The sequence below is a fragment of the Podarcis pityusensis genome (assembly GCF_964106645.2).
Source record: "Podarcis pityusensis genome assembly, chromosome: 15".
Lineage (NCBI taxonomy): Eukaryota > Metazoa > Chordata > Lepidosauria > Squamata > Lacertidae > Podarcis > Podarcis pityusensis.
This window is the reverse complement of record NC_138040.1, coordinates 5,983,206-6,006,203: the sequence shown is the minus strand read 5'-3', so window position 1 is coordinate 6,006,203 and position 22,998 is coordinate 5,983,206. Positions and strand designations below refer to the sequence as shown.

The 22,998-nt window shown below is 44.6% G+C and overlaps 1 protein-coding gene across 5 annotated transcripts in view; it reads right to left on the bottom strand.

Annotated features, from left to right (window-relative positions):
- Positions 1–22,998, bottom strand: part of USP32 (ubiquitin specific peptidase 32) — a 117,864-nt gene that overhangs the window by 82,444 nt on the left and 12,422 nt on the right. For all 5 annotated transcript variants that reach the window (XM_080982755.1, XM_080982758.1, XM_080982756.1 and 2 more), the window contains exon 2: positions 920–1,047. In XM_080982755.1, coding sequence (XP_080838881.1) covers positions 920–1,047 — 128 coding nt within the window. The remainder of the gene's footprint in view (positions 1–919; positions 1,048–22,998) is intronic.

Genomic DNA, 22,998 nt, shown 5'->3' with positions numbered 1-22,998 from the left:
CTGCCATTCCATGTTGACAATACTGAGCTAGATGAACCAATGGTCTGACTCAGCAGAAGGCAGCTTCCTGTGGGGTCTTGTATACTAGAAGGACCCAGTGGTGGAGTGCAGTACATCTCTACACACTGAGCACAAAGACACATCCCAATTCCTGACTGTGAGTGTCTGGTCACTCAGTGCAAGGATGAAGCACAGATTTTGCCTTCACCGCCACCTTTCTCTCAGCGTAGGGGTATTTCCTCCCACCCAATATTTTGCCACCACAGAAATCTACTGTTCTCCATAGCAGTGAAGGGCATCCACTCACTTATCACTTCTTGAGCAAAGGGTCTGCTGTGGTGGAGGTATAAACCTACTCCCTGGTGACCCCAGCCATTGAGAACCCAACCTTCTCTCCTATCTGCACCATCCCACCCCTTCATCCTGTGACTTGCTGCTTGGTCAGGAAGTGTGACAGAACTGTCCAGCACATAAAAGTTCAGCTTTCCCTAACCTAGTGTGCCCTCCAGATGTTCTGCGCTGCAGCTGTCTTCAGCCTGAAGCAAGCAAAAGCAGGTGTCTATAGTCTTCTCCAACCTGCTACTGATGTTGAGACATTCTGGACTACAATTCCCATCAGCCACAGCTAGAAACAACAGGAGCTCAAAACATATAGATCAAAACATATAAAGAACACCAGGCCAAGGGAAGGCTGATACAGGCCCTAGGATTACAACTGCTAGTTTTCACAAAACAGCAACACACCATGTTATAAAGGCATACATATCAGTGTGACTAAATAGCAGAGACACTATGACTGATATATTAGTTGGTGTGAGGCTATAAAGGACTACATATATTGAGCAACCATTTCCAGAGCAAGTTGAATGCATGCAACTCAACCACAACCCCCCAACACTTCAAGGAAATCAGTAATTACCTCAGCAACTTTTGGAGGAACTCCATCCCCAAGCACTTCCCGAACAAAGCACTGCTGGCTCATGTAATATGAGAGTCCGCAGGTCCTCTTGAAGGCATCTTTCAGCCGCTTCAGTTCTACATCTGTAACTGCATTGGGAGGGAGGAGAGGGAAAGAGTTAGGTACATACTCTGTAATCAAGAAATTTACTCAGAGAAAAGTCAGCCGATTTTTTAAAATGAAATTGTTTGCTAAGATTATTGGAAGAAGATCAGTCTTGCAGAAACAATGCACACCCATCGCCAGCACACAGAATTCCCTGGTCACTCCTGCAGCCCCCGTGTCCCAGAAAGCCCTATGCACTGAAGTCATCTTTCCTCCAAACAATGATACACGGCTCTGGCAGCTGTTGGTCCACTGGCAGCTGCCATTTTGTTTTTCCCATAACACTCATCTGGGGCATTGTAGGAAAAACTAGAAGGCAAAGACCCCAAAATATGGGTGGAGCACTACTCCCTCTTTGTTGCATGTGCCATTTTACTTTCTGTTTAAAGCTCCAGACCAAGCAACACTGTGGGATGCTTCAAGGATGACACTCACAGGAGATTTGCTGCTCCTTACAATTTAAGAGCAGAAAAAGCCCACTCCTCTACCAAGCTGCAAGCTCCACTGCTGCAACAGGAAAGACTCCTGTCACTGCCTGGCATTTCAATAAGCTTTCAAAATTGATTCCGCTCTTGTTAAGAAGGGTTTTCTTAGAAGGGAATAGAGCGGCATTGAAAACACAAACACAAAAATGCCCTAAACATTCCTCTGGTTTGCAGTTGCGATCTGTGACCATGTGACGGCTGCCTGATGACTTCCTCCTGGACCCAAAGTTCCTGTTCCAATATGCCAACAATTACCACACATCCCCACTTGGAGAAGAAACTGCAATTCCATGGTTGCTAGCTCCAAAATGAGTTATGTGACACCCCCTCCCCTGAACTCACTGGGCACAATGCCGGGTTAAATGAAGCACAGCAAATGTTCACAAGTACACAAAACAGTTGATATGTCTGCTGTTGTCATGTTATAGGAGCACTGGAAGATGCCCCATTCCATCTCAGGCCACTGGGCCATCAAGCTCAGGATTGACTAATTGGCAGTGGTTCTCTGTGACTTCAGATGGGGTTTCTCCCTGGCCATACCTGAGCATGCTGCAAATGGAAGCTGGGAACTGTGGTCCCTCCCCCAAATCTGGGGCTAATGGCTGTGGACCACTAAGGATATATAGACAGACTCGCTCATCCCTGCATTAGGGCCTAAGATCTAGTGTCTAGCATCAGAAATATTTAGGAGAATTCTGTGCACACCGCATCCATTTCAACCCCACCCCACCCCAAGTAAATTAGATCAGTTGTAGGTCCCTCCAGCTTGCAGTACATTTGCCAGGCTGACCTTCAACATTGCCCAGCTCTGAGCTGCGTGGTTCTGCACAAGAATGCTTCCCCCATTCCCAGACTGAGGCTCTTACAACAAATTAAAAATTGAAGCTTCATAAATATTGTTAGTGGGGGTAGATTTGGAGTTATTTATCAGGCTCTTCAAATGCTGTGTCAAGAGGAATAGATTCTCTTTTTCCCCTGCCCATCCCTTGGGGGTGAGGAAATGGCAGCGCCAAGCTGCCAGGTTCATGTGTTCTGTATTCAGCTCTCACAAGACTGTCTGCAACCACAATAGAAAGATTTCAAGTCCCGGGGACAAATTCTAATCTGTACACCCAGCTCCCTCATCTGTTGCCAGCCAGAAGATCAAGCCTCCTGACTGAACTTGGTCTGTTTCCAGGAGGCTGGTTCCAATGCTAGCATCTGAATGTCTGCTCCGATATATTTATTTATTTATATATAGAGAGAGAAAGAGTGCGCTATACACAAAAGCAGCAAGAAAAGGTGGGGTGGAGGGTTGTTTTGCAGTCAGGGTGGAATAGCTCCATGAACCTAGGAGTCTGGTGCCAGCAGTTCTGAATTTGAAATGTTTTCTCTTCCTGAGTTTAATGGAAAAGGAAGTAGCTAAACTTTGGTGCTGGCACAAAGGACATTCCTCACCCCCAATCACCCCATTCAAATGTGAACCTCGGAATCTTTCAATAATGCAAGGCTGCAACAGCAGGTATGGGGAGAAGCTCAGCAACACAGTACATTCCTTACACGCAGAAGGTTCAATCTCCAGCATCTCCAGTCACAATGATCAAGTCACAGTTTGTGAGAAAGACCCTTCACAGGCAAATGCCCTGGAAAGCTGTTATCAGTTCAGAGTAGGGGTAAATGCACCATGAATCTGATATAATGCAGCTTCCTATGTTGCAAAGAGCTTGTTTTTTGATTCTACAACATGAAGGAAATGTTCTATTGGAAAGGCAACAATACGCAAACATAAGGAGGTATAGAGTGGCTACTAGATTATCTCCCAAGAGCAATCAAAATGCAGACACACAGAATACAGAATTGCAAATTCACCTGACAGACACGTGCACACGCGCACACACACACACTATATATATATATTACTAGCCCTTATGGTAAATGCAGAGTTAGTGGCTGTTCAAAACAGATGCCCTGTAGCTGGGAATGTGTCTCCTTTTCCTCCCTATAATTAGTGAAGCAGAATTAATTATTCAAATCGGTTTTAAAGGTATTGTGCAGGTTTGGGGATTTGGCTTACCCTACTGCAGTACATGGAGCGCTTGAGATTTCGAAAGGCTTGAGCGTGCCATTTTAGTTTTAAGTGTGGACGCAGCCCTGTCATTCATCCACCAGTTGCTTCTCCTGCAGGGAAATGGATCCCATTGCAAGAAGTGATACAAACGACTCTTGACAATAAAATCATTTCTTTTCCACGGTGCAAGCCTCTTCCCTATTCATCAAGCCAAATGGGCACTCCTACTCAATATTTACCTGCCTTAATAATTAATAGGGCGCATGCTGCTGCAGCCATTCCAACTTGGCATTGCATCCTAGCTAGCTGCAATTAAAAAAAACACACCACACAGACTTTTTCATTCTAAATGCTTTACATATTAGCCACGCAGAAGAAAAGTGGTGGGGTGGAGAGAATCATGCTAAAGAATAGCAGTGAGTTCTGGGGGGAGAGCTCAGCATCCTCCAGTACATACATCATTACGTCCTCATGTACCAACTTGCGGTGCCATCAAGATTTAATTCAAACCGTACAGCACTTTTTGGGGTGGGGGTGGGAAGAGAGAACTTGCAGCTGAAGACTTGATTATACGGAATCAACAAGCAATTCCTCACCTCCTCTGCAGTTCCTGGGCATGTGAACCTTTCGTTCAGCTGAGCCTATTCTTCTCGTTCCTCTGGGCCTTGCACATTCATCCCCTTGCACATTCCTTCCCTAGGCCGCTGCTTCTACTTCGCTCTGCTTTCTATCAGCCTAGCCTTTAGGCAGTTGCAGTGGAACAGCACGTGCAATGCTATATTAAATCTGACCTTAAGATGCCTCCCGCAGCCTGGGCCTAACGAAACCTTCAAGACTGACTTACTGAATGTGTGGCCTATCTTTGTGTTAGGGAAGTGAGATATTTTGCGATTCAACGGAAAGGGCACATTCTGAAGGTTTTACAGCCTATATTTCCACATTTTTCCTTTGCTGCGTGTTGTGCCATTTTAAATCTCTGCTGGGGTTTTCCTCACCAAAGAGTACTTGCCCCAACCTTGGGTCTTGGCTTCCAGGATTTCCAACACTATTCAGTGATACACCCAGGATCGGTACTTTTAAACACCACTGAAGCGGTAGGTCCTGGTCCACAAAACTCATGAACCAGGGTTGACTGTGCTGTCTGGAATTTGGGGCTGAATTGTTCATATTGCAAGCCTGCGGCTGCTCTCTAACTTCTTAAAAACTTGATGACCTTTCTCTGTAGGTTACTTTCAAGCCTGTGGTCTTAGGTTCCAAAAAGTTGCTTCCCTGTTGCAGCAGAAGTACAAAATGCCTGCAATCTGCAAGGCACTGTGCTGGGCTGAGAAGCAATCTGCTTGTCATAAAGACCCCAGCAGGAGATGCTGTCAAGACAGAACAGTGAGGTGCTCACACCACTACCATTGTGAAACAAGCAAAAGCATTCAAACCCCTCAGCTTCTCTTGACTGCTGCCTTAGTGGCTACATTCAGGTGTTAGTTGAGCAATGTCTGAACAATGTCTCAGAACTCTTTGTTCCATTGCGAGAGCTCTCCCTTTCCTTCCAGGAACAGCAGTTAGGGTCTTTAAAGCCAGCACATCTTTGAAGCTCTAGCACAGAGGTGGGCAACCTGCAGCCCATGAAGATTCCTTAATCGGCCCAAGAGCCACTCCTGAACTGAGCCGCCTGCTCGGCGAGTCCCCACGTGCTCTCTTTCGCGGCTCTGGAAATCGCTTTTGCGCATGCCCAGACACCAGAAATCGCTTCTGCACATGTCCGCAGGCACGATTTTCGGCGTCTGGGCATGCTCAAAAGCGATTTCTGGTGCCGCAGACATGCACAGACGTGATTTCCGGTGTAGCGCTGCGCCGGCCCGGCCCATGGAAGATCTCCGCCGGAGTGATCCAGCCCATGCCCGGTAAGCCTTGCCGACCCCTGCTCTAGCACAGCATGAACTGGGTGATGCTACCTCTTAAAGAGTTACCTAGATAGCTAATAGGATGGAGATTTATCATCTGCCAAATGAAAGCTGGATAAGGTTTTGGAACAACCCCCTTGTCCCAATGCCCTGTTGTAATTAAGCCCAGGTATGTATGATTAAAATAACGTTCACATCATCTCCTCCCTTCTTACGCCACTTCTATAACCCTCCCCTTCCTCTCCTGCTCCCTTGTGTCTATTCTTAGACAGAAAGCCCCCTGAGACAGGAATCTGTCCATGTGTAAACAGATGCACTATAGAAATAAAATGTAATTTAGAACAGATCTCTCTCAACTGGGAGCACCACCCATCTAAGCACTATGAGAAGTATGACAGCAACAAAAGAAAGCTGTACTAGGAGTACCCATGGGATTATACCATCCAGGAGGACACAGATGTTATTCAAACATCATGCCAAACTCTGGCTTGACATTCTAGGCATATAACAGCAAATTATAGTGCAGAGCTCCTTTAAACTGCTTCTGTCTGATGGCATCCAAGAACCCACCTTCATCAATTTTTGTTCAACTTTGGCTTTACATTGCCTTTTGCAGAACCTGGATAACTTTTTTGAGACTCTTGGGATATCTGTGATTTGGGTTTTTCAGAAAATTTGGAATGGGAATTTTTTTATGATGCCCTAGAGAATGATTTAATTTAGCATGTTTGTTTTACTTTTGTTTAGTAAACAAAGCTTTAAAAAAACCTTTGAAATTGGAACATAAAAAGTTGCCTGAAACTGAGTCAGACCATTAGTCCATCTAGCCCAGTACTGTCTATGCTTACTGGGAGTGGCCCTCCATGCTTTCAGCCAGGGGAAATTCCCAGTCCTGCTTTGGAGATGTTGGTGATTGGAACCTGGGACTTTCTGCAGCCAACACAGACGCTTTATCACTAAGCTATCTTACCCAATGTTGTATTTGCAACTGGCATTCATCTATTGTTACTAATGAACTTATACAATGGAAAAATTCCAATGGGGGGGGGAGTATTAGAAACGTCCAGTGGAAAGGTTTCCGCCGCACGTAACTGTGGGATGTAAATGTTACACGTATATTCTTATTAGCTAGTCTGAGACACCTGGTGCTTTTGCATTGGCAAAGCTAAGAAGGTGAGGCCTGATCCACATCCGATGACAGACCACGGGGCATTAAAAGAGGCTGCTCTGAGTTTCCAAATTATTGAATAGGATTGAAGTAAAACAAATATTTTGAAAGCTAGCTCTGGTATACTGAGTAAAATGCTGAACTTATCGGGGAAGGGCTCACTTGGGTCAGTGGCAGAGAATCTGCTTTTGTATGCAGAAGGTTCCAGGCTCAATCCTTGACATCTCCAGGTAGGGAGGGAGAGACCACTGCATGAAACTCTGGAGAGTTGCTGCCACTCAATGTAGACAGTACAATGATCTGACTCAGTACATACAATGTAGCTCCCTGTGTTCCTATGTTGTTCCTCTCTCACGTGAGACGGGTGGCAGGGATAGGTCAGTTCTTTCATTTAAGGCAGGGGGGCCTTGTATGTAATAATAATTAAAAAAGAGTCAAGGATGGGAGCCCAAAAGGTATGGCTCAACAGATTTTCTTACCTCGTTCTCGTTTCAACTTAAATTATTCCACCTTTTGAAGTGAAATGCAATCTGGGATGTGCTGCTTTTGACAAAGCAAACAATGCCAGGTCCTAACAGCCTTATGGTTGGCGCAAAGGTGGTTGGCAGCCATGGGCATTCATCTCACTTTTTCTTAAAAAAATTCACTGGCAAATAAAAACACACAGCATAGCAGCTGCTTACTGCAAAACATTTATGCTGTGCACATTGCTCCAACAAAGGGGTTTGTTGAAGCAATTATTCCCCCCTCTGAAGAAAGGGCTGCAGGCTCAGCCACAAAGCACAATCTGAACCTGTAATAGTCTCAGAAGACTCTAGTGGAACGATTCTGCTTGGGTGCCTTTGCTCTAGATTCCTGTTTGCCCACAACTGGCCCAGGGAGCTTCACCATCCAAAACACAAGGTGAGGACCACTGCATACAGAAAATGCCACGTTCAAATCCTGACATCTCTCCAACACCCTGGAAAGCAGTTGCCAGTGGAGTAGCCAGTCCTGACCTATGATCCAACTTGATATGGCTTTGTACGACACTTGATAGACATTTACTTCTAATACACAAAAAAGCAGGACTTGGATGCCATGCCTCAAAATTCCAGAAAGGGTAGCTATGTTGGTGTAGTATACCCATTAGAATATCAGGGCACCTTAAAGACTAATAAAATTATAGTGGCATAAAAATAAACCTGGGGAGGGGCCAGGACGTTTTGCATGCAGAGGCTCCTAGGTTCAATCCCTGCCATTTCCAGTTTTAAAAAGGGATCAGGCAACAGGTGATGAAGAAAACCATTTTCTGCCTGAGACAATGGAAAGCTGCTGCCAGGCAGGGTAGGTGGAGAAACAGATGGTAAAATAGTTTGGCCTCGTATAATAAGGCAGCTTCCTATGCTTCTATGTGTGCTGTTTAAAAAACAACAACAACGCTTTAGTATATTGAAGCAAAATATATTGATTTTGTAGATGCAGTGGAGTCCCTCCCCCCTCCCCCATTAGTCTTTCAGATACCATACACTGCCCTGAGTCAATCAGCTGGAATGGGAGGAAATTCCAAAAAAAGCATATTCTTGCTGTTACAGAGGAAATTACTGAGCAATTTCTGTAGCCTCCCCATTTCAGAAGCCACCCTCTGATTTATATTCATAGGCTGAAGATATATAAAGCCGCTTGATTTGCATCCAACCCCCTTCTGGCATAAATTTCTTCACAGACAGTATTTTAATAGATTCACTGCTTTGTTTACATACTCAAAAATGGTATTGATTTAGTTCGGCACTGCAAAATGTATTTTCACACACGTTTTCATAGGATGATTTAAAGCCCATTTTATGATCTCCCATTCTCTCTATAATCTCCAACCAGCAAAAACGCAGAAGAGAAAGCAAACTGGCTGGCAGGGATTCAGCCAGTATATGACCATGTGAAAGTAGCCCACTCTCGGAAGCTGATGGCTTTGTGCATGGGACCAAGCACCCACAGGGCCTGAGGGACGAGGGAAGACTGTGCAATCTATTTCCAATGTTCAGGCTGCGTATGCCAAAAAACATCACCACCTACACACAAGAAGGAGGTATCGGCAGGCTTGGAGAAGCCTAAGGTTTGCAAACATAACAAAAATATTCTGGGGCTCAGTAGCCACAGAATGGTGATTTGACTATTGGAGGGGTAGGGAAGGAGACTAAAAACTAGGTGGGAATGAATGGGGGAAAAATATAATTTACCTTGGAGACTACTGTAAGCAGTTGAAAAAAATAGCAGGACTGCAATAACACTTGTAATGTATTGAGAGCTATGGACATAATGGAGTTATAAAAAACGTGCATTATTGAAAAAAAATGCAGTAGAAAAGGTTTAACAGAACCCATCGAGGGGAAGGGGGAAGTCCAGAGATTTGGAGGAATCTTCTAATTGTGGATGTGTTGTGGTATAATTTTAAATTTGTAAAACCAAATAAATAATATATTTGGGGGGGGGGGACTAGATGGGAATGGGCAATGTTTTGTTGCAGGTCCACTTCAACTTCTGTGTATATGTGTTGTGTGCATTGCTGGAAAAATTGCAGCAATTTAACAGGCAGCTTAAAGTGAAGACAAGGGCTGAACCACTCCCTTGGCACTCTAGGGAACAGTGGAGCTTGAGCACTCTCAGAGCTTTATTAAGTTTAAGAGAAATTCTGCAACCTCAGTTAAAAATCTAACTGAGAATCACTGTAGTTCTAACAAAGTTCTCGTAAGACCAATGAGAGTTCAAAAAGCTGGAAAATAAGGAACCAAATACATGATTAGAAACATAAACACACAAACACGCATTTTATATAAACATTAGTTGTTGCCACTGCCATTGAGAGTCGACTGTCGCAGCCTGACCTCTCACTAAAATATCTGAGGTTTGCCTGTTGCAGAAGGACACAAAGCAAATGCAAAGTGGTTGGATTCAAACAGTGCCCTTTTCTGGTCTTATCTTTTGATTGTACATGGCCAAGAATACATATACTTTACTTTTACAAAAGAAATCCAAGCAAGCAATGAAATCTGTGGCAAAGATTCCTCAAGTGGTGATGGTGGGGGTCCCATAGGCCTTTACTCAAGGGGTATTTTTCTCCAGGCTCGGATGATGGGACATGCTTCTAGAAGCCTGTGAAGGTCAGGTTTAGCTTTGGTCAATTAGGTCTACTTGAGTAGGACTTGGCTGGAAACAACACTCAGTGCTGAATAAATAAAATAATAATAATAATAATAATAATAATAATAATAACAACAACAACAACAATAATAATTTATTTCTACCCCGCCCATCTGGCTGGGTTTCCCCAGCCACTCTGGGCGGCTTCCAACAGAAGGTTAAAAATACATTAAATATAGAGTACAGGTGTTCGATATAAAACATCCTGCTGATTATCTGCTAGAAGCTTCGCCTGGCTATTCACAAGGTTACCAAGATGAGAAAGCGAAGGTGAGCCTCAGGGGAAAACATGCAGAGGACGGAGCATCCTGGGGAAACCCACAGAATACTGTCCTTGTTCCAGGGAGCCTGGACTGGCCAAACTACAAGGGGAAAGATGGCACCAAATAGTCTGGCAAATAAAACGAGCCTGTATTATTTCAGCACTGTTTGCCAAAGATAAACAAGGGCAAGCAGGCACTGGAAGATTCATCTGCTATAAAAACAAATGTGTGTATATTAAGTGAAAGAAGGCCGACGGTGATGGTGGGATCTACTAGATAGCTTTAGGAGTTGTTGCTCTGCTCTGGGGGTTCAATTACTTCATGCCACAGCTGTATGTTATTCCACACATAACTTTACATGTATGTGCACAACAAGTTGCAGAGATAACCGATTTTCAGTCTTCCATGCTTTGATACTACTCCAACTATTTGGGAATAAAGGGCACTGTTCTGACATTAAGTATTATTTTTTGCATGAACAATAACCACAGTAACCAAATAGCAATTTTTCCTGACCACATTCCCCACTGCAAGAAAGCCCAGGTTTTGTTTTGTTTTGTTTAAAAAAAAAAAAAGTGTGGTCCCCTTCCAGCACATAACATTCATAACGGGCTGGGACCAGTCTGTAATTCCAAGCATGTTCTGTGATCCTCGGATGAAAGGCAGTACAGTGGACCCTTGGGTTATGTTACCTTCAGGTAGCGCAACTTTCGGGTTGCGAACGCAGCAAACCCGGAAGTGTATTCTTCCGGGATTCGCCAAGTGCGCCTGCGCAGAAGCGCTCTATCGGGCTGCAAGCGTGCACAGAAACAGCACCTCTACGTGCAGATTTTTCGGGGTACGTACGGACCCCTGGAATGAATTACATTTGTATCCAGAGGGTCCACTGCATATAAATTTAATTGAAGTGAAGACTAAGCCATCAGAGGGGTGAATGAACAAGATTTCCAGTCCTGAATATTGAACCTACTACACAGCAACAGCAGCAGCAACTGACTGAAGTGCACAAAGTAAATAGTGAAATGCAAGTAATGCTTCACTAACACAACAAATAATCTACAACAAGTGGGGGAAAGGCCACAGGGCAGTGGGAGATCACTTGGCTTTGCATGCAAAAGGTTTTGGGTTCAATCCCCTGCAACTCTTGCTAAAAGGGTTAAGTAGCAGGTTAGAGGAAAAGACCCTTAGTTGGCCAAAACTGTGGAGAGCTGCTGCCAGTCACAAGTAGACAATACTGAGCTAAATGATCAGGAGTCTGCCTCAGGGTAAGAACATCAGAAGAGCCCTTCTGGATCAGGCTAAAGGTCCACCTAGTCCAGCATCCTGTTCTCACAGTGGCCAAAGAGATGCCTAAGGGAAGCCTGCAAGCAGCACCTGACAACAACAGCCCTCCCCATCTCTGATTCCTAGCAAATGACATTCAGAAGCCTACAATGGTGGAAGCAGAATATAGCCATTGTGGCTAGCAGCCATCTATAACTCTTATGCTCCATGAAGGTAAGGTAGCTTCCTTTAATCCCTGAATAGAGATCATAGAGGCCATAGAATCCGGTGTTCCTTTGTGTAGAATTTGGGTTATTCTAGTAAAGTCTAGGTGTAAGGAAATGAACCAACCAGGGTCTCCCATGCCTATCTGGATGCAGGATCTCCAGGTTTACATATTAACTGGGGGTGAGGGTGGCTGAGAGCAGCAGGTGACCAAGCTCAAGACCAGCTGCCAATTTGTCTGCAGAGAGTCACAAAAGTTAAAGGAGAAGGCAAATCTAGAGACCATTCCTTCAGGAGGAACAAAGCCTGGTCCACACCCCCTGCGTTCCTGTCACTGGGTGAAATGGGTGTCTAGAAACAGATCAGCGAGTTGGCAGTCAGCTGATTGTCACCAAGGAAGTGGCAACCAAAATATTATTATTTTTTTAATGCTAGCTTGAGTAAATTACACACATGCTCTCACACACTTACGGGTCCTAATGCAAGCTCCCTTGCTTTACTCAACCAACAGTTTGAACTGGCTGAATGGGGAGAGAGAAAAGGAACTTGGCTCTTATTCTTTATAGGGAGTCACTTTCAACTACTGTATAGTTTAGGGCCCCATGTGCATGCCCACAAGCCCCACTCAAATTGGAACGTCTATCAACACCACTCCTCCACTGAACTCGACTGACGAGTGCCAACAGAAATGGAGCCAAAAAAGATAATTAAGGAACAAGAGGGAAGCATCAGCATGATCAAGAAGACAAGTACAAAAAACATTTTTAGGAAATAAACCTAAAAAGGCAGAAATGTGGATCAAACATGTTCAGTAGCTATGGGGTGTTTTGTCAGTTCACACACAAACACACACTTCTCACTGGCTTTGGAATAGCAGGTCCTTTTTAACCAGAGGAATTAACGTTCCTTTTATTCCAAATTCCTCAACAAATTAGCAACTGAATCCTGTTATTCAAAGAGTAACAGCTCTGCAGGTTCAGTACCAACCTTGCGGGTCATAAATTAATCTCCGGTGACTGAATTATCTTCTCTGTAATCAACGGCTCAGGGTCCGCCCCCCCCCCCAAGGAAATTCTGTCCTACTTATACAAGATAATTGCTACTTTATACAGGACACTATTGAATGGCTGGTGTCTCAGCTTGGGAACTTGTCAAGACCCAAACTGATTTACTGCACATTTCCTTCTCCACCCCCAGAAATCATCAAGGTATAAAATATAAAATAAGTCCGGGGAATGGAGGATAGAGAGAAGATATTACCAAAGCAGGGGGAAACACTTGAAAAAAATTAAATAAAATAAGACTGTTGGGATATATAGACAGATCTTGACTTCAAACTTTGGCAGAGATATATTTATATCGTGCTGTACATTTTCAAGAATGCTCATCGTTCGCATAAGATAATACAGCCTGATTAAGCACCAAAGGTCACATTGGAAATGCAGGAAATGCTAGTGGTGACTGTGGATATATCAGCTGCTTGGAATTTGAATGAATTGCATATCTCTTTAAAGACTATAAGTGCCAAGTAACAGCAGGCGGGAGGGAAGCATTAGGATTGCTTGGCAACATAATCTTTTAATTCCTTTGGTCTGTAAAAAAAGGCAAACTCAACCAAGCAACAATCAAGCTTAACAATTATGCACGTGTATAACAGGGTATTCTTATCTCTGAACATGCCAAATTCTGAACTTCCCCTGCTCCCCTCACCTTCCCAAGACCCAATTTCTTCATTTTATATCATTTGTTTCCCAGCTTTTCTCTGAAGAGCTCAAGGTGTCATACATGACGCTTACCTGCCTCACAACAACCTTGTGAGGTGGGTCAGGCTAAAAGACAATGACTGGCCCAATGTCACCCAGTAAGCTTCATGGCTGTGTGGGGACTTGAACTCTGGTCTCCCAGGTTGTAGTCCAACACTCTTAAGAATTATGATTCCAGGTTAGAACAAACCATGGCTTGCAAAGCGGCTTCAAGTCACGATTCTGCTTACAGGTGATTGCAAACCATAGTTTGCCAAATCTAGACACTGTACCAGGCCTGTGTTCCTTGAGCAGGAAGGGTGTGACATACATTAAACAAACAAAGGCATGTGCAACAGAGAGAGCTCATATGAAAACTGAAAGTTGGGTTTTTCCCCACTTTTGTGAAAAAAGTGAGCATTCCGTTCTGATGCTCAAAACATGTTCTGGGGCTCAGTATGTGCTCAGACACCCAGTTTCTGAATTTTAGATGTATGTGTGGCCTCCCCCAAGCAATTACTTTGAGTCTGGCTCTACTTGACAGGCTTTGGGATACTTAAAGAAAAGGATGGGGGGGAAACATTATTTAAAAAGTATTATCTGAAGGGAGAAAGTTCAACAAGTGATGCCATATCCAATACCAAGAAAATGCAGCCATTTCATTCCACATACAGAGAAGACTGCTTTAGTTCCCTGCTATACAGCCAGGAACATGGCAGCAGGTCATATGTCCTGCTTGGTATGCTTCAGGAATGACATATTTGCTAATTCCTTTACAAGATGACCACACACATCCCAAGATGGGTTTCAACTTTATTATCTGCTGGATTTCATCCTTCTCCTAATGCTGTGACATGGCAGTTTGAAGCATTAAATTTATGTACGCATTGCACATGTTTTTGGAGATTTTTTTTAAAAAATTATTTAATGAGAAAATAGAACAGGAATGTGGATAAAAGCATGCAAGGCTGAGGCAGAGAAGAAACAGAAGAGATTCACGGGTTTTGTTTCATGAAATAAACATTCTCAGCAGCAGCACTAGAGCATTCTCAGGGGATCTCAGGACAGAAGAGACCTCTCTCTACAGCCTCCTTCGCAGAATCCAGCTCTAGTCAATGGAGGAAACAGTTTTTTCTGTCACTTTTCCAACCAACACCCATGTTTCATACAGTCACCCGCACCGCCCAACAGTAATTCAAGATGTGGCAATGCTGAAAGAGAATTCCTTTTACATAACTTGAGACTGTTTTGCCCTGGTGCAAAGAACAAATGCATTAATAACTACTGCGATGCTTGCGGGCGGGGGGGGGGAGGTTTCTGGGTTCACAGACAGGGTGAGGAAAACCCTGGAGAACTTGAATCCCAAGCCAGGAAAAGCAATTCCGTGAATGAACATTAATTCTACCTGCTGAACAGCAACAAGCCTCTATTACAACAGAGTTAATCTGAAAGGATAAATCCACAAGAATGAACAATTGCTTTGCCATATTTTAAGCTTTGCTTCTGTGGCGGAATTTCCCATTCAGGAGATTTCTCTGAATGTCCACAAATATATTCAAGTACTGCAAGGTGGGGGGGGGGGTGTCAGGGGGCGGGGAGAGAGAGAGAGAGAGAGAGCTCCCGCAACCACCCAGCAGCAGTTAACAACACACACTCATGTTTTGTTCACAAGATTGCTGAGGAGTTAAATGCAGCGCACTGTCATTTGCATTGTTTACGGGTGCTCCACCCTAATTTGGAATGCATAAGAATTTGTGAAGGGAGGGGAAGTTCAGGCATGTCCTTGGAAAACTTGTTGTGAAGCCTTTTCAAGCAAACAAGGGGTGCAGTGACAAGAGAAAATTGGATTTCCTCCCCAAATCAGTTATTTTAACCACATGCAGCTTTCAGTCCAGTCCTCCAATCTCCCTGCACTATAAGCTCTAGGTAAGAGGAAGAAAAACTGGATTGCATCCTCCTATCTTGAGTGGGAATAATAGGAAGCAAGAGGAAGGCCACACACCAGTAGGCTACGTTCCAGCCAGGCAAAAGCCAGAGGTTTCTATGCACTCTCCACCTGCCGTACAGGCAAGCAATAGGTGTGATCAGTGTTCAAGAAAACATTCCAACCAGGCAAAAGTACTCAAGGCAGTGGCATAGGAAGGGGGGTGCGGTAGATGCAGGCCGCCCCAGGGGTGTCATCACTGAGGGGGACGACAAAATGGCAAAAATATGTGTTTTTAAAAGAAATTTTAAAAATTGAGATCATGACACTTTAAAAAAAAACAAAAACTCCCGCACCCACTGCACCGCCCTTCCTACGCCACTGGTAGCCAGGTGAGGTGGGGGGCAATGGGCGCCACACCGCGGGGCCTGCAGTGTGCCTGAGCCACGCGTCTCTCCGGAGGGGGAGGCAGCGGACAGACTGCCTGCAAGCTCCACACTGCTTGGGCTTGCGTCTGCCCACTGCCTCAGCCGCCCTACAGCTGAGGGGAAGGCTGCGGAGAGGCTCCATGCAGCGGGCCCTGCATTGGCTCGCCCTGCCCCCATGGACGGCTCGCTCTGCCCCCGGCTGCAGAACGCGTGCACCACACTGGGCACCCGAGCAGCTAGCTACTACAGGCTCAAGGACATGGAATAGGGGTAGTGAGGGGAGGTGGCCTAGGAAGAGACCTGAGAGTCATATGCAGAGCCCGATTGCTACAGGGCTGTCTTGAGAAGCAAGAGCAAGTGTGTTGCACCCCTCTCTTTTCTTGGGGGCAATCATGTGCTAGCAAACACACTCTGCTCACTTCCCCAATCCTTACACCAGATCCACACCCCTTTGGCATGAGAACCATGAGAGCAGCAGGGGGATTAAATCAGATTCGGTGCTGGACTCTGCGTGCCCTACAAGCCCAAGGGCCAATCAGAGTCCCCGTGGGCTTGAGGTAAGCCAGGGGAAGGAGGAGCACAACATCTTTGCCTTCTCAGAGCTTTGGGGAAATACCTCAACCCCCTACAGCCCCCCCCCCCATTGCTGCTTTCTCTGCTTTCATCCCTCTCTAGCTGTGCTGCCAGGACAAGTCTCCCAACACACTTGAAATGGCTGACTTTTGCAAACAGAAGATGCTACAAAAATATCCCACAAAGTTAACATCTTGCGTGTTCAAAGCACTTCGCACCTCAGCAATCCTTGTGACTACCCTGTCAAGCTGATCACTTTAATTACCCCTCATATTTGCAAAACAACAAATAATGGAGATTTCAGACCTGGAAGCTGATCTAATACACTCCCCTGTAGATTAGGACACACAAGCAACATAGTTGTAGAAATGTACTCAATAGTTACATTACAACTGTAGAGCTCTTCCCCTACAAAGCCCAAGCTTGACTTCTTCCTAAAGGAGTTTGATAAAAGGATTAGACAAATCCCTGGAGGATAAGCTATCAGTGGCTACCAGGCAGGATGGCTGTTCAACCTCCACTGTGGGGGGCAGCATGCTTCTGAATACCAGTTGCTGAAAACAGCAGGTGGGGAGAGTGTTGCTGCACTCTGATCCTGCTTGAGGGCTTGGCAGAATAGGCATCTTTGCCCTGATCCAGCAGGGCTACTCTTATGCCTTTAGCTGCAAATTTTCTTCTTCAGGCAGGCACTCAGTGTCCAGAATTTGGTAGGAATTGTGTGCGGGAAGGGACAGAATTTCTACATTATGCTATTATTGTGTACACCTTGTTTTGTTAAGTAAAGCTATTTGGAAGAGGACAGAAACTGAACTGGGCATTTTAGGTCTCACAATACTTTTTTTTGGTGGGGGGAGGTACAGAAAATGGAGTTGGTTAAAAATGCAGCACTACAAGGCTTCTTATCTGGGGCTGGGATTGGATATTGGTAGTGCTGTGCACACTACACTGGCCTTGTCAGACTCCGGGGCACAATTCAAGATGGCAGCGCCTGCTTTAAAAGCCCTGCACAGCTCGGGACTGGGGCACCTGTAGGATCTTCCTAGCTCCACTTCTGCCTGCCTGTCTGTTAAAATCATCTCCGCAGACCCTTTCCAGGAAAGTTTGCTTGACGCTTACTTCTAAATGAGTTTTGCTTGGTGCCAGAAATACACCTCCCAGGTTTTGTGATGGTTTTACTCACAACCAAATTGGTTTTACGCTGCTTTTATATGCTACCATCATCAACATCACTGTTATTATATTATATAGTTATTTATATCCTGCCGTTTTCCTTGATAGGACTTCAAGGAGATTTACAGATAAAAACAAAAACTGCTAAAACAGAAAAATCAGTCATTAAAATACAATTAAACATTTATAGAATTTAAGCTATATACACTTATAACAATAATTGCAATAACCAATTACAAATGCAGCAACCCATTTTTACTGGATGCATGGGTTTTTTTATTATTATTCTGTACTGCCACCATGAAAATGAAACCCAAGTAGATAAGACAGGCAGAGTCTATAGTATACCAACGATCAGGCTGTTGAAAGCCTTGGCATCTTAACTGATCTGCACAAGAACGTCCTGTAACATACTAGAAACATTTCAACCTAAAACAGTTGTAAAAACAAACAACGGTCTTGCATTTCTACACCATATGAACAGCCTGTCACCTTTGTCTCGTCCAAAGATCCTCAAGGCAATGATGCAGGAAGGCTTTATAAACTTTAGTTCTCTCACCTTTTAGGTGACAGATGACTACAATGGTTGGTGTGGGAGGGAATACTAGTAAACATTTTAGTGACCTCTACAAATATATTCTCTAGGCTGTATTATGAATTTGTGAAGGCAAAGGGGGGAAACTGGAGAGCAGCTGCTCTCCTCTCTGTGTGACCCCAGCAGCCCAAAGACTCAGAAGAGAAAAATCTGCAGTGAGCACCCAAAACATTCCCCTTTCAGCTCACTTCCCTCTCAAACCCCCTCAAGTAAGCAAAGGAAGTTAACACTGCCCAGCACAGCTTGTCTCTTGAAAAAAAGGGAAGAACAAAGAGAACACTCTTTTGACACAGCAGGCTAAAGATGGGGAAGGAATCAAGGAAAACAAATGGATGAGGAAAGGCAGGAGAGGAGCCATGTACAAAGTGGGACCTGCCTGCAAGGGAAAGAAAAATGGATGTGATGAGGTGCAGCGGGGCTGCAAAGTTACTCCCTGGAGCAGTAAGGAGTTTCAAATGCTGCCTATATGATGGAGGGTGAGTATCTGTTTGCAAAGAACATCATCAGTATTGGGATTTAGCTTTGCTCAGTCAGAATCCAGACCCCAAACAGAGCTTAGGCTGGAGATGAAATGGAATGTAGTGGAATGGTGTAGTGGAAAAGCCATACATGCCTAAGATCTGCATATCTGCAAAAACATGAACATACATCACCCACAGGCAAGATGGAATGTCATCTCCTAAGATTAGAGTGGCAGTAAGAAAAAGCAGGGCCTTTTCTTCAGCAGCCTCAAAGCTCTGGAACAGGCTTTCAAGGGAGCCGATTCATGCTGTATGCGTTTTAGGAAGGATTGTTAAAGCACATCTTTGTCAGGACATTCGCAGGGATGGCACCCAGGCTTTGAAACGCTTTGCCCTAGAAGACTCACTTGGCCCCTCCTTCTCTGATAGCCTTCAGACACCAGGTCAAGACACTACTTTATCAGCATGCATTTGACCTGAATAATAGGTTAAAAGACTTCTCTCTGGCAATTGCTATGCTACATTTGTCACTCTTCGTTGTTTAAGTGATATACAATTTTTTATTGTTTTATTGTATTACCTATTATTGTTAGCTGCCTTCAGGGTCCCTTGTGTGGGCCGAAAGCTGTGATAGAAATAATAAAGAGAACCTTTTAAAGCAAGCTTTTGAGAATTGATCTGCAGCTGTTTCAGCAGGTTCTGATTTTATTGCTACCACTAAATAAATTTGGGTTTCCAAATGGCCTCACCCCCTTTCTCCAGAGTAACATTTGTTTGGTGTTTTAAAACATGTCATAAACCACCTCGAACAGTGTGAGAAACAGGATTTTAGGGTGTCTGCATTTTAAAAAAAGAAGATCTGATGCACTGTTTTACTTATTTATTTTTACAGCTTTATGACGCAAGGTGCCTCTGGGCTAAATGTTTTGAACAGGTTATGTATGCCTATTATTTGACACATTTATCATTAATTAAAGTCATGATTTAAATAAGGCCAAGGGAGGGCACAAAGGCACATGATTTGGTGAGTTCAGAAAGGTGGAGAGTAGCAGATTCAAGTCATCTTGTGCCTTTATATTGTCTTTGCTTATAAAACTTTCCCACAGACAGTCTAGATAGGTGGAGAACCTGTGGTCCTCTAAATCTACCACTGCCATCACTCCTGTCCACTGGATACATTTCTGGGGTCTGATGGAAATGTGTTGGGAGGGCCAGAGGTTCCCCCATCATAGGACAGACTTATATTGAGCCAGACCTCTGGCCCATCTAGCTCACTATTGTCTATGCTGACTGGCAGAGGCCCTCCAAGGTTTCACACAGGGTTCCTCCCACCCAGCCCCATATGGAGATGCTGGTGGTTGTACCTGGGACCTTCTGCATGCAAAGCCAATGCTCTACCACTTGGTTGGTGCATGTCTTTCCTTGGTCAACACATGTGACTGGACAAACACCGTTGACTGCCTACTGATAACACGCCTCAGATGACGAGGGTCAAATCCCTCCAGGAGAACATTACCTATAAGTGCCACGAATAGCAACTACAAAGACACTTCCTCGCTTCCAATGCCTAACACAATTTGTCATCCATTCGCTTCTACATGCCTGACTCTCACATAGCAAAAGTGACATAAGGAACAAAACTCCTAATCCAAAAGTCAGCAAGCTTTTCTACTAAAATTGACAAGAGTCCTCAAAGCAGAGATGTATCTCCAAGAGAGATGTCTCTTGCAACCTCCTCTGCTGTCATATTGTGCTAGCCTTAATGTTGGGGAGCGGGAGGGTTCTTCTTCAAAGATTTGCGTCATGCCCTATCACAGAAGCAAAGACAAGAAAGAGGTGGGCAGGGGAGCTGAGGATCCTGTGCTCCAGCACATCTTAAGTCACTCAAGGACTTTGCTCTCAAACTACTTGGAAGAATCCAAGACTGTTGTAATACTGCAAGCCCTCCAGGTTTTGACAGCTCCATCAAATATTTAAGTCAGGAAAGATTAATGCTATTGCTAGAGCACTGTTTCTCCACACTGTTTACACGAAACCCTGAGATTACTTGGAAGCTTATTAGGGATTGCTCCATCAAAGAAGCAATAATGGCAGGCATGTTTCCTTGGAAGTAAGATCACTACTGATTTTCACCTCAAGTGAGCAGCCACAGGAGGACATTGAGCATGTTCCAGGTAACACTTGGTTCACAAAGCACTCTGGCCGTCTCAACAGGACTGGCCTAAACAAAACATGAACTGAGTATGCATCTTGGAACGTGCCCCAGAAACATCCACAACCTTCTGGGATTCTTTAATTAATTAATTAATTAATAATGCAAATGTAACAAAAGAAAAAAGGGAGAAGAACCATCTGCTGCCGTTAACAATAATTCATCAATCCATCCAATTTAATTTAAACATGCACATTAATATAAGATATCGAAATGTTAAGAGAGTTTTCCAAACAAGACTGAAAATAGAAAACATACATTCAAAATTTGGTAACACCTTCAGACTACTGAGCAATACCTTATTGGTCCAAATATAAGCCACACTTTTTTTCCAAATTCCGCTCATGCAGACTATAAGTGTGGCTTATATTCATGACCTTACAGCTCCCCCCTCCCCGAGCAGTCCAGGAGCATGGGGCAATGGTGCACTGCACTGTGCTGCTTCATCCCAAACCGCCAAAAAGAAGGGGGAAGGGGAGGAAGCCACCAGCAAAGTGGCAAGGCTCCCTCCAGGAAGCAACCCGGGAGCGCGGGGCCATGGTGACCGTCCCATCCATGGCTCTCAAGCCTCCCCCAAGTCGCCGAGAAGAAGGGGGGAAGACCGCTGGCCTTCTTTTCTTTTCCCCTCTTGAATTTTAAAGGTGTGGCTTATATTCGGGTGCAGCTTATATTCGGGCCAAAACAGTAGATGGTAGGTCTTTGACCTTCCATAAGTCTTGCTGCATGGGACGCAGGTGGCGCTGTAGTCTAAACCACAGAGCCTAGGACTTGCCGATCAGAAGGTCAGCGGTTCGAATCCCCGCAAAAGGGTGAGCTCCCTTTGCTCAGTCCCTGCTCCCGCCAACCTAGCAGTTCGAAAGCACGTCAAAGTACAAGTAGATAAATAGGTACTGCTCCGGCAGGAAGGTAAACGGCGTTTCCATGCACTGCTCTGGTTCGCCAGAAGCGGCTTAGTCATGCTGGCCACATGACCCGGAAGCGGTACGCCAGCTCCTTTGGCAGGGGGGGACAACAAATCCACACCGCCAAATTATTTGCATTATGCATACTGTACACGTAAACATTCATTCCCACCCAAATAGTTTTTAAACAGATGGGGCATTGTTGAGTTCTGCACTTTGTTGGGATGTTTGCTGTCACGAGGACACAGGCAAGCTAAACAGGTCACCCCCAGTTAGCCCACGAAGGTGATGCTCCAGGCATTCTTGGCCAGGCTTTACAGCACAGTGTGGCAGCTAGAGAACAATAAGCAACAAATGAAGCAATGGAGAAAGGCATGTCCATCCAGCGCCACCCCTCCCCACTACTGCTCCAGCTGTTGCCCCATAACATTTGTGCCACTCCCAGCTAGTCCATCAAAGTGATATTCTAAGGCAGGACCGTGTGTGTGTGTGTGTGTGTGTGTGTGTGTCAAGTCAGACGCAGCCCTTTCTATCTCGCCCTTGGGACTTTCCCAGGGATACATTTCCTTGGACACACCCCTCTCTCTACATTGCACACACATCCTTTAGTGTTTTTGTGTCAACTGGAATATGTCCTTGAAATATGATAATGCCTATTGCTTGCCTGGATGGAGGAAAGAGAGGGGTGTGTGAATATGTGTAGAAACTAGTCTACCATACAAAGGGTAAATTTTACATTTGCTGCCCTGCCCACTTTTGCCACTAGCCCTGCTCACCATGTGCCCCACCCCCCCCAAGAAGGTCGCCCAGAAGCAAATGTGGCCATCAGGCAGAAAACACTTTCCTAAGGTTCTGTAAGTCAAGCAAGCAATGAATACCCAGAGAACAAAGTTCACCAGAGATTCAAAATTCCTTGTTAAAAGTTGACAGCTGAATCCAAATGAACATTGACACAGCAAGAAAACACAACAAAATGCAGTAATAAGTCCGCTTATGGAAAATGCCCAACTCAGTTTCTGGTTGTCTGTTTTATATGGAATTTCTAAGGGAGTTTTTGTTCTTTACCACTGAAACTCTGTGACATTTTAAGTTCTGGTTTGAAAACTTCCCCCTTCTCAGGGAAACCAAAGTTATTTCAGGAGGTTACACACATCGAGCACGCAGGACAGTGCTGGCAAAAAATACAACCACCCAAAAATTCTTAAAAACATTAGAAGTAAGTTACAACCTAGTGGTACTGTTTGAAAGTATTAAGAATCAGGTCCAGCAAATGCCACACCAATATTAAACAAGGAGGAGGGGCAACTTATATACACCTTAGCCCTGCTATAGTGACTACTGCATCACTGTCTATTTTATTATGTTTTCTTGTAAGCCACCTTGAGAACCTTATTATTTTATT